Source organism: Apteryx rowi, unplaced genomic scaffold (assembly GCF_003343035.1).
Source record: "Apteryx rowi isolate R43461 unplaced genomic scaffold, aptRow1 scaffold_8, whole genome shotgun sequence".
NCBI lineage: Eukaryota > Metazoa > Chordata > Aves > Apterygiformes > Apterygidae > Apteryx > Apteryx rowi.
Window position 1 is genome coordinate 4,100,689 of NW_020451093.1, and position 14,393 is coordinate 4,115,081.

General features: G+C 35.0%; 1 protein-coding gene across 1 annotated transcript in view; it reads right to left on the reverse strand.

Annotated features, from left to right (window-relative positions):
• Positions 1-14,393, reverse strand: part of LRP1B (LDL receptor related protein 1B) — a 572,531-nt gene that overhangs the window by 148,263 nt on the left and 409,875 nt on the right. Inside the window, exons 44-45 of the mRNA XM_026088976.1 lie at positions 1,714-1,906; positions 1,127-1,252 (exon numbers count right to left, since the gene is read on the reverse strand). Coding sequence (XP_025944761.1) covers positions 1,127-1,252; positions 1,714-1,906 — 319 coding nt within the window. The remainder of the gene's footprint in view (positions 1-1,126; positions 1,253-1,713; positions 1,907-14,393) is intronic.

Genomic DNA, 14,393 nt, shown 5'->3' on the forward strand with positions numbered 1-14,393 from the left:
TGTCTACTTTTAAAATTAACTACTTTGATTCAAGAAAGCAGGTGGATCATAGCTCTGAAAGTGAAGTAGCTGAACAGTATTGCTTGGTAGACAGATATGAAAGTAGAGAACTTGACACAAGAGTGGGAGATTCTGCCTGACACAGATAAAGGTCTAAGAAACCAGCAGAACTTGGGAAGGAGCCTCTAACTGTGACAAAAGAGCTATGTAATGACATTAACAAAGACATAAGGAATAGCATGTTTTCCCCCACCTTTCTTTCCTTTCCAGATCCAGCCACCCACACTTCTTGAGTGGAGAAGCACAAAGTCACGTTCCATGCTATGAATGTGGCTCATCCCCTGGGGAAATACCCCAAGCTTCCCAGTTAATTCACTTCTGGTAAGGCACAGCATTAGAAATGAGATAGCTATGTGATAGCTGATTTTCTCCAAATTATTAAAAAAGCTATAACAGTACAGTGTGCGTACATGACATCCTTTGAAATTACAGATACTTCCATGTTCATAGACATAATTCTGCATGGGGAAAATATGATCTAAAGAAGCTACTATGGATGACCATATATTCTGAACCATTTCTGAACTGGGAAAAAATGGCTATTTCATATTTTCCTTATCATATTTTAAGTCATACTGGATCAAAGAAAGAAGAGAAAGACATGGGAGAAAGAACTTGAAACACTGTAAACAGGACATTCTACAACAAAAATGGTGTCCAGGGACTTTCTCAGCTTAAAGTGATACATTCCCAAATTACTAAAACACTAATTCTGTACGATTAAATATGGCAGCTAGTTAATAAGTTGAAATTATTTTATATGTCTTAGAACAAGAAGTGAAAGCATTTGTACTCAACTATAAACAATACCACATATAGGAAACATAAGTAGAACACAGCTACCCCCAAACTGAAATTTAAGAATAGTATAAACACTAGTGCTTTTTAATCTACAAAAGGCCTTACAAGACATAAAACCAGAAGCCTGATATGTGCTGAACCATCAGCATCACTTATTGCTGTATATGGAAGGAATCAAACTAATGGCTTAGGCCAACTGTCTTCGACTGTTATATCCAACAGCATTGTATCATAGAAAAGCGTTGTGTCAGACAGTATTACTTACTCACACATCTGTTATCATCTATCAGTATTCTGTCCCCTCTACACGAACAGTTCACTCGTCCATCAGGAGTCAGAAGGCATAAATCATGACAACCTCCGTTCATTTGTGCACAAGGAGATAATTCACCTGAAAAACAAACAATAAAAGATGGATTCTGTTTTATTAGATTTCAGGGACCAATGTCTTTGAGAGAGCAAAGATCACCATATCTCAGATTCATGGGCAACTAATTCCTGTTTTGTAAGGAAGATAAAAATGTTCATATGCCTCAGAGGTTGGCATATTAAAAATAAACAAATGGAGTTACTGCTAATATAGTCATTAAAAAAACACACCACATTCAAAAACTATAAATACTTGAAAAGAAATCATTTAATTACCATTAAATGAGCAGAACACTCATTACAGAAAATAGTCATTCAATAATATTTAACTACTTGGGGAAGAGGTTATATCCCATCTTTTGTTAACAGTTCCTACAAAAAAAAAAAGGTTATGAAGCACGGTAAAATGTTTTAACTTTGTTAAAATTAAGCAAAATTCTTGAAATGAAAGGAATTAACAAAATAACTTGTTTTGTAACTTACAACTGTTAGTATCATTGGCAACGGCAATAATGCCCATTGGCTGATGTGGGATATCAGAACGAAGGACTTTTGTATCTCCTCCTGTATATTTACTGGAACGCAGAATAGCTCTTCTCACCCAATCTGACCAAAAGATATAATCGTCATATACAGCCAGGCTGAGAAAGGTGCCTGGTCCAGATTTGACAATTACCTAGAATACATAAGTACAGAAGAGAAACATGAAGAGGAGCGCTGTTTCTGAGTGAGCAATCTTAAAAGTGCAAACACTGACTCACTTCATAGTTTTAGACAAAACACTTATTCTTCTATGCTTAAAGCAACTGGAAAAGTAAGATAACATCACTTACTTAAAATAATTCAAAAGAATGCTATGAAATTTAACTTATATATTTACACTTCAGAGTTTCAGAACTTAAATGCAAGTGCCCATCCATTGCTCTAGGCATCTATTCTATAAGACAAAAGTCACAATTTACATAAATGTGATTGTAAAAATACCACCTCAGCATACCAACTGCTTAATAGCCTGAACAAAACAGAAAAAGAGATACTGTAGCTTGGCTGAACAGTCTAAAACTTCTGAGTCTTTATGAATCAATGTGAGAAGCATGTTTCAAAACAAAGTGTTCACCACTATTATCATATTAGAAGTCTCAACCCAAGACAAAATGTATTTGTTAAGTGCTTTAGGATTACCGAATGACAACAAAAAATCTCCTAAGTCATTATATTACTGTTAGATATCAGAATTTAAAACCTAGAAAGAAAATATGAACTGCAGTTCACTATATAGAAGGTTTGAATGACACTGAACAAGTGAAAATTATAGAAATATAGTGAATTTAATCTCGGCCTAAGTTACAGCTTTTCTAAAGTAAGTTCATTCTTTTTTATATATCAGAATTAAAAAATTAACATATATAGTTTCTGATCAGAAGAACGCAATGTAGTCTTTAATTAGGCCTCTAGCCTAAAATTTTGGCTGAATAGCAAAATTATTGGAAAGGAGTCATTATTTCTGCACTAGAATTTTTGAAAGGTAATGAAAATAAATAATATTCTGATTGTATTTATTGCACTGTATTCTTCCACACTTCTCTGGGATAATTAGTAACTTAGGCATATATATGAACTGGGAACAGCTCTTCTGACCCAGGCTGTCATGAAAAACTGCATCTATGTATGAAGCTGTTGCTTACCATAGGTAAATTGGGATAAAACCAGAAAAGGGGTATCTTTCTTTTAAAAACTCAGAGATAATTTTTTTGTTTTTATAATCATCAATGTTCAATTTATCTCTCTATCTAGGCCACCACAGTTTTCCATCTGCTTCATGTCCTTCTTATTCTTTCCCAATGGCACCTTTAGTAATGACACATGTTTATGGAAATCAGCTTGAAACACAGAGGATAATTATCTGCATGCACACAGCACATCTGATGCATTTGAGCTATCCATGCTGACTGCACGTGGGCTGCACTGTGTACGCAGAGCCACCGGTACACTACTCAGCCTGCTCACGTGTGGACACTGTGTACCATTTTTTCTTTTTTTAATGCTGGCAGAAGAAGGAAGAAATAATGGTCAGTCCCATAGAAAGAAAAAAAAAATATTCCCACCATTTAAAGAATTCGCCTAATACATAGGATGCTCAAAATTCATTTTCTGGAAGAATAAAACATTTGTTCCCCACTTCCCTTGCACTATGCCTTGGAGATTAAGGCGTTCTAACTACGCACCATTCAGTGCCAAGTATGCTTTAGTGGCAGGCTGTTCACATCTATGGCAGTAAGTGGGCTATGCCCAAGAACACGGCTGGGCGCTGGACAGGCCTCCATCTACGCTAAATTGTCACAGCCTCCAGAACAGAGTGGCTTGCACACAAAACGCCCTTGCGAATGACCTTGGACTGACTCGATGCCAAACTACATCCAAAAACTGCATGGAAAGAGTGCTAATTACAGTGGGCCAAGTTCAGTCACACAAGCGTTTTGACAGGTTACTAATGTACATAATTGGATTCCAGTACACATGAGCATTCCTGCGCATGTAGCTATAGATCTCTTATAGACATAGTGTCAAAATTATTTATATTAATCAGATAATTATATCAAATTCCAGTCAACTACATACATTAATATTTTAAGCTAAGTATTTGACTATTTGTAAAAAGAATTGACCAGCAAATACAAAGATTTTTTCCTGTGATAAATTCCCCCCAAACACAACTTTTTTCTAACCAACCTTCTTTCAAAATTAAAAATGTTAAAAGATAAGCAGAAATGTTTTAATCGCAAAAAGAAATTTGAAACCCAAGGTGCAGCTTTTAACTTCATAAAGAAGTTTATAAGTATGATAAATCACAGTTTGGATAATGCAGTGTCCCTTTGTTATAAAATACCATGATGTTACACTACAGTTAACTCTACAATGCAACACAGCATACTGAGCTGGGCCACATGTATTTATGCATGTAGAAATCTCACTCTTAAGGGGACAAGTGTGAAAAATTTGCCAGGGATGATTGTTAGGACTCCTTCCTCAACTTGGAAATGATACCTTCATTTGGAAGTATTCTATGAATAACTTCCTGATAATCAGAATTAATACATAGCAGTCCTCTTATCTCTTCTGCATTTCTGCACATTCATTGTAAGACACATTTCATAATATCCTCTTAAAAGCATATGCTATTCACATTCAAACACATTTCAGAAAAGAAGCATAATCTCTATTATGTCTTTATAGAACCGACTATACCATTTGATACCATTGATCATGTATCTTTCTGAAAGATCTGTAGCAAATCTGGCCATACTGATTTTCCAATCCTGTATTTGCCCTCCATGATGGTGTGAAAACTGTCCTAGTTTAAAGATTTTTTTTCACAAATGATGACAAAGAAAGCCCTACTCTGTTTAGTGTTCTATGTCCCTTCACACTGCCATCGTTTTTCTCAGACTATAAGAAAAGAATGTAAATTCATTACAGAAGCTATCACCCTTGTTCACTCTTGGCAGATTTGAGATCTAAATAAAGGGTCACAAAAGCCAACATCCAGGAGCACTCTTCAATGATGGTCGTAGAATTTCAGGGTCTCCTCTATTATGTCACAGCATTATTCTAGGACATTGGTCTTATTTTTACCATCTACAAGAAAAGAGTTCATATTTCCACCAGCTTTAAGCCAACCTTACAGCCCTTTCATCATTCTAGTTTATAGAAGGTGTCTGAGAATGATTGACAAATTTCTTTATCTTGATAGCATTCTTGGATGATCGGAATTAACTGATAATGAAAGTCTTCTTTCATCTTTAAAAGTCATTTCATCCTTTGGTCACCCACCAAATCATGTTTAAGAGGTTTCAATGTCAACCAAATTTGCTGTATATCAGGTCTGTTCTAAGTTTTTCTGCCATCTGTGTTTCTAAATCTCATATTCAGTAAAGCTGAGGTTGATTTTCTCAGCAGCATCTACAGCTATCACTGGACAGAGACAGGTCCCATCTGGGATGGCCTGGGAGAGGTAGTCAGCATGAAAGAGTCTGCCCATTTTTTCTTTACAGATTGCTTGTCTGCAACAAAAATAATGATGGAAGCCAATACTTTGTAAATTTATTCCTCTAAGTTAATGATAGCAATTTGATAAGATTTGTATCAAGACACAAGAAGGCTGCTGCAGCCCTTCAAGAAAAGGGCATACCCGAGTACATAATACAGAAAGGAAAGCCAACAGAGAATTGGTGATCACTATTCAAGCATAAGAAAAATCGTATTTTCAAATTGTAAATTTACATGTTACTCACTAATTGTTCTATTTCCACCTGGATAAATACACAGGCAAAAATACTTACCATGACATCTGATTGGAGGAAAAAAATCATTAATAATTCTGGTTAACATATTTATAAGTGAAAAGGGACTAGATGATGAAGTGACAAAGTTTGCTGTCAAAACTCAATTATTCATAATACTGAAGATACAGACCAGTTGTAAATATCTGCAGAAGTATCTCACAATATAGATTGGGAAGTGAGTAGTAAATGAAATTCAGTGGACATGAAGGTAAAATGATGCACATGGGCAAAACATCACTGAGGTCACTGAGGCGACAGTTCTCTGAAAATCTCAACTCTGCTCACAGACAGCTGAGTAGGAATCTATACTATAAAACCAAGAGCAGCACAAAGAAGAACTGGGAATGGTTTTCTGTTCTTTGTCTCTTCTAGTCAAAGAAAAATAGCAGGAGACAGTTTAAAAATGAAGAAAAAAAGTACTTCAAAAACATTCAGTGGAAGTCATTGCCACAGGACGTTAATGATAAAAGTTGCCTTGTTCCTATGCTCTTCCTTGGTCACCCGCTAACTCTCAGTGCTCTTTAGCCTGACTTACTACGACTGGTCTTATGTACCAAGTCTGTGCAAACCAAGATTATAAAAGTTTTCCAGCTTGAACATATTTTTGTAGGATCCAAATCTTCACTAATTCCAAATCCCTCCAACGGACATGTAGGTATCAGAGCTTCTCAACAGTTTTTTGCTTCGTATCCTAAGGAAATGAAGCATATTCATATTGTGTGTTCACCCATCATTTCCTTCTCTAATGTTCTTTGTGGTTGTTAGTCAATTAGAAAACAAAACAAATGAACAGTAAAGACTCCAAGATAATCAACTTACTGTAAGTTTTATATAAACTGGTGGCTAGGTAGAAGCAAATGACCTCAGTGCTCCCCCCGAGGGGAAAAAAGGCAAAACTGTCTTTACTTATCCCATCTGGAAGCATGCAGTTTATCACCGCAAGCATAATGCCAGTTTATCAGTAATCACCCAACTGCAGCACATGCTGCCTGTTGTCCACTTAAGGGTGGGTTAGCTGCACCGCAAAGGTGCAACCGCTGTGTGCACTGAGCGGGAGGGAAAAAGGACACAGCTTCATGAGCAAGTAAGCATCACTATTTCACAGAATATCGGATATTGGAATATATGGAAAAACTTTTTTAATGTGTGTAAAAGAATACTAGGAAAAAAGAACTGGAAAGGATTAACATCAACTATCAAATTCAGTCAAGCATAACGCAGACTACAATGCAATAGGGGTTTAATTTGTGAAGCCCACACTCATTCACTCCCAGAAACTATTGCAGTACTGTACAAGTACTTTAGTACAAAAGACAAAAAACAACAAAAAGCACATTGTGCAACAGGAAGAAAGCTGGAAAAATCATGGGCATCCACAATGGTTTAGGTCACAGAAAGGAGAGAAATGTGGCACCGAACGAATGTGCACAGATGGTTGAAAATGGCAATGCATTGCCGTGCTGCATTAGAAATCTGAACAGTTTTTCTGAAATATAAACCAAAACCAGTCATATAGAGATTCCTGTTTTGACGTATTTTATCATATGTCTAAAATGATAAAATTTTGCAACTTCATGTGGAATGCAGAATCTTAAAACATTCAGGGAACCTGAATAAAAGACATCCCTACCGCTTCTGCCTATTCCAGGCAACAAGCCATTTTACACTATGTGTTTCAATGTTGAATGATACAGGCACCCAGCTGAAGCCAGTATTTTGAGCCCTAAATAATAAGAGATCAAAAGTTCTCTCTGCTTCCTGAAATGAGATAAGGGATTGGGGTGGGGGGGTGTCACAACTCGGAATGTAATTTTAACTATGATCCTTGCTATGTCTTTCAGTTCTCTAGATAACGTTTGTTGCAACATATAGGTGCTCTAGATCCGAGAGATCTGTAAGTTGCATAGGTAGACATGAATTCTTCACAGAATACTATAATTTATTTATATCAGTCTCCTTATTAGATTGTCTTTAAGAATTAAATTCAAAACAATTCTTAGCATGGTAAAGCTTAAGTTTTATAGAAAGAGAGGTTTTTTTTAAAATGAATGCCTACAGTCAATGGATCAGCTTATAGTATTAGCTGCTTTTAAGCATTTTAATTTTTAACTCTAATGAATGACTTACTGATAATAGGCTCTTTGGAAATGCTTAATAAATGGGCATAGCAATCTAAGAAAGCTTTTAAAAGTTTTTAAGGGCTCTTTACTCTTCTAAAGATACCCAAATCTACTTACAGGTCTATAACAGAATGACAAAAGCTAGTATAGAAAACTACATTTAAAAAGATTAAAACTAGTATCAACTTAAAGTCAATTGCCTAATAAAATAATTTAAAAAAATTAAATAAAATCATTAGCCTAAAAATAAATTAGATGAATATCACAAAGCCCAGTCTCACAGAATTGACTTATCCTTTACCAAGAAACAAGAAGTTATTGTGTTATAATGTAGAGCACAACATCAATCTAAAATTACCTAATGTATTTCATTCTTTCAAATGAAAAATATAAAATAGTATGCCAGATTTACTGTTCTGTACTGAATACTGTTTTTCAAATAAGCCTAACAAAGGATCCTAAAGAAAAGGTAGTATGTGGAACTGTGATACAGGGAAATTAGCTGCACAGCCAGGGAAAAAAAACCCCTACATTTTGGCAAGTTGTAACTTTTATGTACATGATTTAGTCACTTAAAAACACAGACCTAGGGCAGACTGGTTTGGGTTGTTATTGATGTTGCTTTTATAATGATCTTGTTTCATTGGCAAAATAAAAAACATTATCTGTTCCTAGATAAACGAATCCACTATGTAAAGAATTTCTTCTCCATGAAATGTCCCAGTAGGGCCAGTTACTTAGTCCAAAGAAAGGAAACTTCTCTTCTCTTCCTTTCCCCTCCCTGAACCACTTCTGAAAAAGGCAGGGGTAGAAGGGCCATCGGCTAGGTGTGTGGGAAAGATCTCTATTTCAGGAAAAGATCGCCTATAGATTGCCTATACCCATAGTTTGCAGTGTAGCTTGTATTACTGCAGGAGAAGGCTTCACCTAGCTCTACAGTGCTGATTTTCATCACTTTCTAATTTGGAGTCTTAATGCAGCTGAAAAATCACACACACAAATTAACTAAAAAAGAGGATGCAAGCTGATTTTCATGGAGGAAGAGAAACCAGAAGAAAGCTAAGGAGTTTCCCCTTTCTTGTCAATCACTACTATGCCCTACTGAAAAACATGAACATGCTTAAAGTTACTAAATAATAATATTAAGCATCTTTCCAAATAGAAAGTATGAGGAAACCTAAGGCCAAAAATATGTACCGCTACAAGTTCATCTGGTTATAATTTATGAGAGCACCAGCTTTTTTGTTGTTCATGTTAAATATCACAATCCACCTGAATAAAAAACATATTTTCATCATTCTATAATGCACTGATTTTCTTTTCATTTATTATATCTTTCAAAGAATCATATGAAAGAACTATACAACACGGACACTATTCGTAAAATCATAGCAAACAAAATCAAAAGTACTTTCTCTTTCAAGGATTAATTTAAACTTTTGTTCCCCCATTCTAGAAATGAACATGTTTATGACACTGAAAGGCAAACCGCAAGGCTAAACTTTCGGTGTTCCAGCTACTATTTACAGTTACAGCGTAGACAAATGATGTATTAAGCACTTGAGTTTAACATGCCTGTAATTTTCAGCCTTTAAACCAGTCTCAGTGATAAATTACCCATTCACCAGTTTTGGTAACATCAGCACATGTAAATGATATTTTTTGTGATTATGAAAATAGGTAAAGCACCAATTAAAATTTTTAAACCACGTTCACCGTCAGCCTTTATATCTTTCTTAATTTTTGGTTAAATATATTCTGTATCGGTTTATAGATAAATGTAACAAGGATAATGCATACTGAGGTAGTTTCTTTTTTCATGTTCATTACTGAAGCATCAGAGTGCTACTGGCTACCTGGCTTTTATAGCTACCTGAATAATTTAAACTATCCTTTAAATACTAGTGTAACACTTCTTTTTCCAGTGTTCTGGAATCTTGCCAGTGTTTTAAATATTGTAGAAAATCAAGATTAGTGATTTAAGGTCCTTACTGCTTCTTTGAAAACTCCTAAGTGAAAGCTAACCAGTTCTGTTGATTTTACAATGTTCATTTTAGTAATTTTTGGTTAACATCTTCCATAGGTACCATCCAAATGGAACTTATTTTTATCCCTGTAAATTATGACTGTATTAACCAGCTTCTTTGTAACTACAGCAATATTAATTAAACAGTACCATTTTTCTACATCATAAGTGGCAATGACAATCCTCATCTAATGTTTAGCTTTTAGGGCGATATTTTTCTAATTTTGTGGGTTCCTGAGGTGCTATAAATAATCTTTTTTTCCATTATTTTAGGAGTCATTTTTGTTTTCCTTAACACCTTTATCAGTTAATTATTTCTATCATCAGCCTACTATTTCAGCAAATAGACCCAAACTAACAGTGTTGGATCTCTATCAACCAGCTACCTAGGTCACATGGATTAGAGGATTTTATTGTCATTGGTTACACAGTCCCTGTCATTAAGCTCAATCTTAGTGTTACTTTACAGAACTACTTAAAGAAAGCAACTCACCAGCATCAATGGTGTCAGTTCCCTTGCACTGCAGCTAACTAATCCTGCAGGCTCGAAAATGAGAGAAAAAGGGGAAAGGACTGGGGGTTGGGTGGGAGGGAAATAACTCTCACATTTATTTTTTGAAAAGGAAGATCTGAGAGAGGAGAACAAGAAATGTTTAATTACTACAGTGATCTTTCTGGCTCAAACAAAACCCTGCATATCTTAGTAGCAAAAAGTATTCTTCCAAACTTATAAGAATACCCCTGCAACCAAAAACTATCATTAAAATATTGGCTTCATACAAAAAAACAGTAAACCCTAACATTCTTTTCAAAAGAAACAATTCAATACTTCTAAATTATTTTCTGATCCTTTTACCAGATTATTACAGTGAGTAGAATAAAGAAAGAAGCTCCTACCTGAAAGAAAATTCACTAAGTTACATTAGCATTTCCTATTCTATTATATAGCTTCTATCTTTGTTAACCTAAGTGAAACTAGAAAGCAATGAAGCAGAGACAGTGAGGAAAAGGGCAACCATTCTTCAGTGGCAGTTGATTGCAGCACCTTGCTGAAACATCCTACAAAATCTCAGATCACTGGAATTTTGGGATGATTATTTGAATTATCATAATTTTGCAGAAACCAGAGATCTCGTCAAGCTGGACAGCACACCAATAAAGAAGAACAACTGCCCTGGAAATACTATTTCACCAGATCAATAACACAATTTCATGGTTGCATTCTGGTTTGATATAAGAATGCATCAACAAGGTGATGAGCAACTCTGCTGAAGCACTAATACTGAGGCTGGTCAACACAGGTAAAGTGCATCTGCACATTTAAATGAAGAAGCCTGGTGTGTTTTTTTTTTGCTATAAATGACAATCCCTGTCTAAACAATGTGAAAAAAGTGTTTTCAGAATTCAGGACAACCCCAATTCTCTTTTTTGCATTTCTATGCAAACTATATTGAAAAGACAGTGCATTATCTTCTGCTTAAACTTTGTTTTTGTTGTTATAAATTTTATGCTCCTGATTATTCTCCTGTTCTTCACAGGGATATAACAATTAAAACATCGATGGAAGGACATCTTTGCTGAAAATTTTGAGGAAATTTATTTTGTCTTGATGTTTCTTCTGATATAATTGGTATCTGACACCTGTCACAGATAGTGAATTTGATTAGCTGTCCCGTCATGTCTATGTGTTTCTATTCGGACTTGCTATTGACATAGCTGTTGAAGATCTGGACTTTGAGTTTATGAACATTTGGATATGTGGCACAATCCAGACTTTGAAATTTCTTTGCAGTGTGGCACTAATCTTGGCCTTGAAGTTTTGAAACTAAATCATATTCTGAAAGTATGGCTATATTTTTCATGGCATCTAGCTCCCATACTTTAGATTTCTCTTTTTATTGACATGTAACACATCATACGTACAAAAGAAAAATATGGCGTGCATCCTAGCCGTGATAACAGCACAATTGCTCTTAATTGTGTATGTAAGTTGCTATATCCTGAAAAAAATGTCCATGGAAGTATTTCTGGAAAACTAGCATTTTCCTCTGCAGAAGTTTTTTGAACTTGGAACCTGTTTTCTCGCTCACAAACAGAATGGTGCAACTGATACCTCGCATGTCTTTGTACAGGTTACCTGCTCTGCTATTCTGCAGAGCAGACTTAAGGAGATCACCCTTAAAGACAATAGGCTGAAAGCTAGTTCATTGTTCTCTGAAATCTAAGCTCTTTGCTCTAACAAAGTTCTGAGCTGACATCCTACTAGACTGTAGTTCAAAGGACTTTACAAAAGCAGTATGTTTCATGCTCAAAGATATTTAAGGTGGGAAGAGGTGAAGGGAATGATGCAGAGCAAAAGCATCTGTGAAGAAACAGGCTCAGAAAACACTTCTTCACATCGAGAAGACAGTAACCTAAAAATCTAAATCCTCTGCATGATACTTTGCTCATTCGGGCCATCATTCTTCCTTCTTCTTTTCATGACAGCCCTATGCCACAGGCTACAGGGGATTCTGTTTCCTGGGGTGAATTCCGGAGCTATTGGTTAAACTTACCACAGAGCAATCACTGCTCACCGAATGGCTCAAGTTCCTAAACATCTGTCTAGTTGAGTCTCTTGAAATTGATACCATCACAGGACAACTAATAGTAGTACAGCTTTATATAGGTCTAACCTACCTGAGCTCCTCAAAAAACTTCTAAAGAACATGTTGCATTCAGCTTATTACTTGCAGGACCTTTTCTGTTACTGTAATAGGGAAGGGGATTTAAAAGGGTAGAAAGTCAAATCAAGAGACAATATACTAGAAAAGCTGGAATTTTCACAGTTCAGATAATTTTTCATATAAGAAATGGGAAAGAGGAGCTAAAAGCGGAACTAATGTTTTCATCTCACAAAGAGACACAAATTTTGAAGAATCATATGACTAGTTTGTTTTGCTAATACAAACTGAAAGCCAGAGGCCTGACAAAAAGGGTGAGATTTTAGGAATGGTTTCTGCCACAAAGTTGGATCATCTCCCATTTCATTACTGGGAGGTGCATGAGGGGTATTTTGTTCATGGAAAAATACAACTGTTTCCACATAGCCTACTAATTATACTGTAACTTAACTGACATCATATTCAAAACCTCAATTAAAATGGGATCAAGAAAGCAAAACTAAACACTACAGCAAAATGGAAAAGAAACAGATCTATATGAGACCGAGGCATACTTCAGAAAGCAGAAATGCAGACAAAATGAAGTGAATAGGAAAAAAAGCATTAATTCTGACAGAAAAAATGAAAGGAAACAATTAAAAAAAATCTCTGTAGAACTAGAAGAGAAACAAAAGAATACCTAACTTAAAAAAAAGTATTTATAAGAAAGCAGTTAAAGAAAGTATAGAAAATAGAGAAAATGATTTTTAAAATCTTTTACTACCGAAGATCTAAAGAAGGTATTTTTCTCTTTTTTATTAGATTTAACAAATACAATAGTCACTGAATAACTTAGCAGACTGAGACAGTGATGTACTCCAGTAAAGCAAGTCACTGGAATGAAATGGTAGGTATATAAGTATTTATATATATTCTTAAACACCTGGAGGTTAAGGATAAGTGTCTGACGTTGTAATAAACCTGCATTCAAACAGAATGAAATATTATCACAAGTTCCTGCCTGTGAAAGAAATAATGCATATTTTAAATAGTTTTTTTTTTTTTATTGGTCAATGAGCTTTACTTTATAGAACAGTTTGTCATTTACATGAGAATTACAACAAAGTAGATGAATATATCACATGATACAATAACTTCCAAAAAACTCTATAAAGCACTGTCAGTCTTCAGGAATGATAGTAAAGTAGAAGATAAAGGAGACGATATAATTTATCAGGATTTTCAAATTGTGATCAAAGTCCTACAAAGGAAACACTTACAAAAGTTGATTAATATGAGAGAAACAGGTAATTTCTTATACCAAAAATACAACGTAAGCGTAGGAAGAAATCTTGTATTTTAGGATGTCAACATGTCCCTCAAGATACTCTAGTGTGGTAGACAGCAAACTGAGGAAATTTGCAGATGCATAATTTATTCAAACTAGTCAGATATAAGAACAGGTAAGACTGAAGGTATTTTAGGAGAACTGGTAAGTGAAACAGAATCAAAGAAACACATCAACAAATGCTAGCTATTAAGCAAAGAGATAATTTGAGCTATTTATACACTTTCAGAAATTAATTAGGAACTCCAAGATTATTGCATGCAACCCAGTTAAAACCTTTGATTACTTATATTTAGTAACATAAGAGACGGAATAAAAAAAAAATCTGCAAATACTATTTAGCCATTACATGGTTCAATATAGATTAAAATTACCTTTACATAAGGCACACCATGTGTAGTTCTGTTACATTATCTGACAAAATATACAACAGTAATTGAAGGAGATCCAGAGATAAATAATAAGGATTATTTATGAAAGTATGAGCAAAATTTAAATAAAGGAGTACATATTTAGTGTAACATGTAGAAACAGGATATAATTGAAGCATAAAAAATAAGGAATAATAGAAACGATTGAAAGGCAGTAATTCCTTTTTCATCTCCTAAATGACACCCTCTTTCCCTCCCAAATCAATCCACCTTTTGTATATTATCCTCAGACACACAGGTGGATTCTATCATA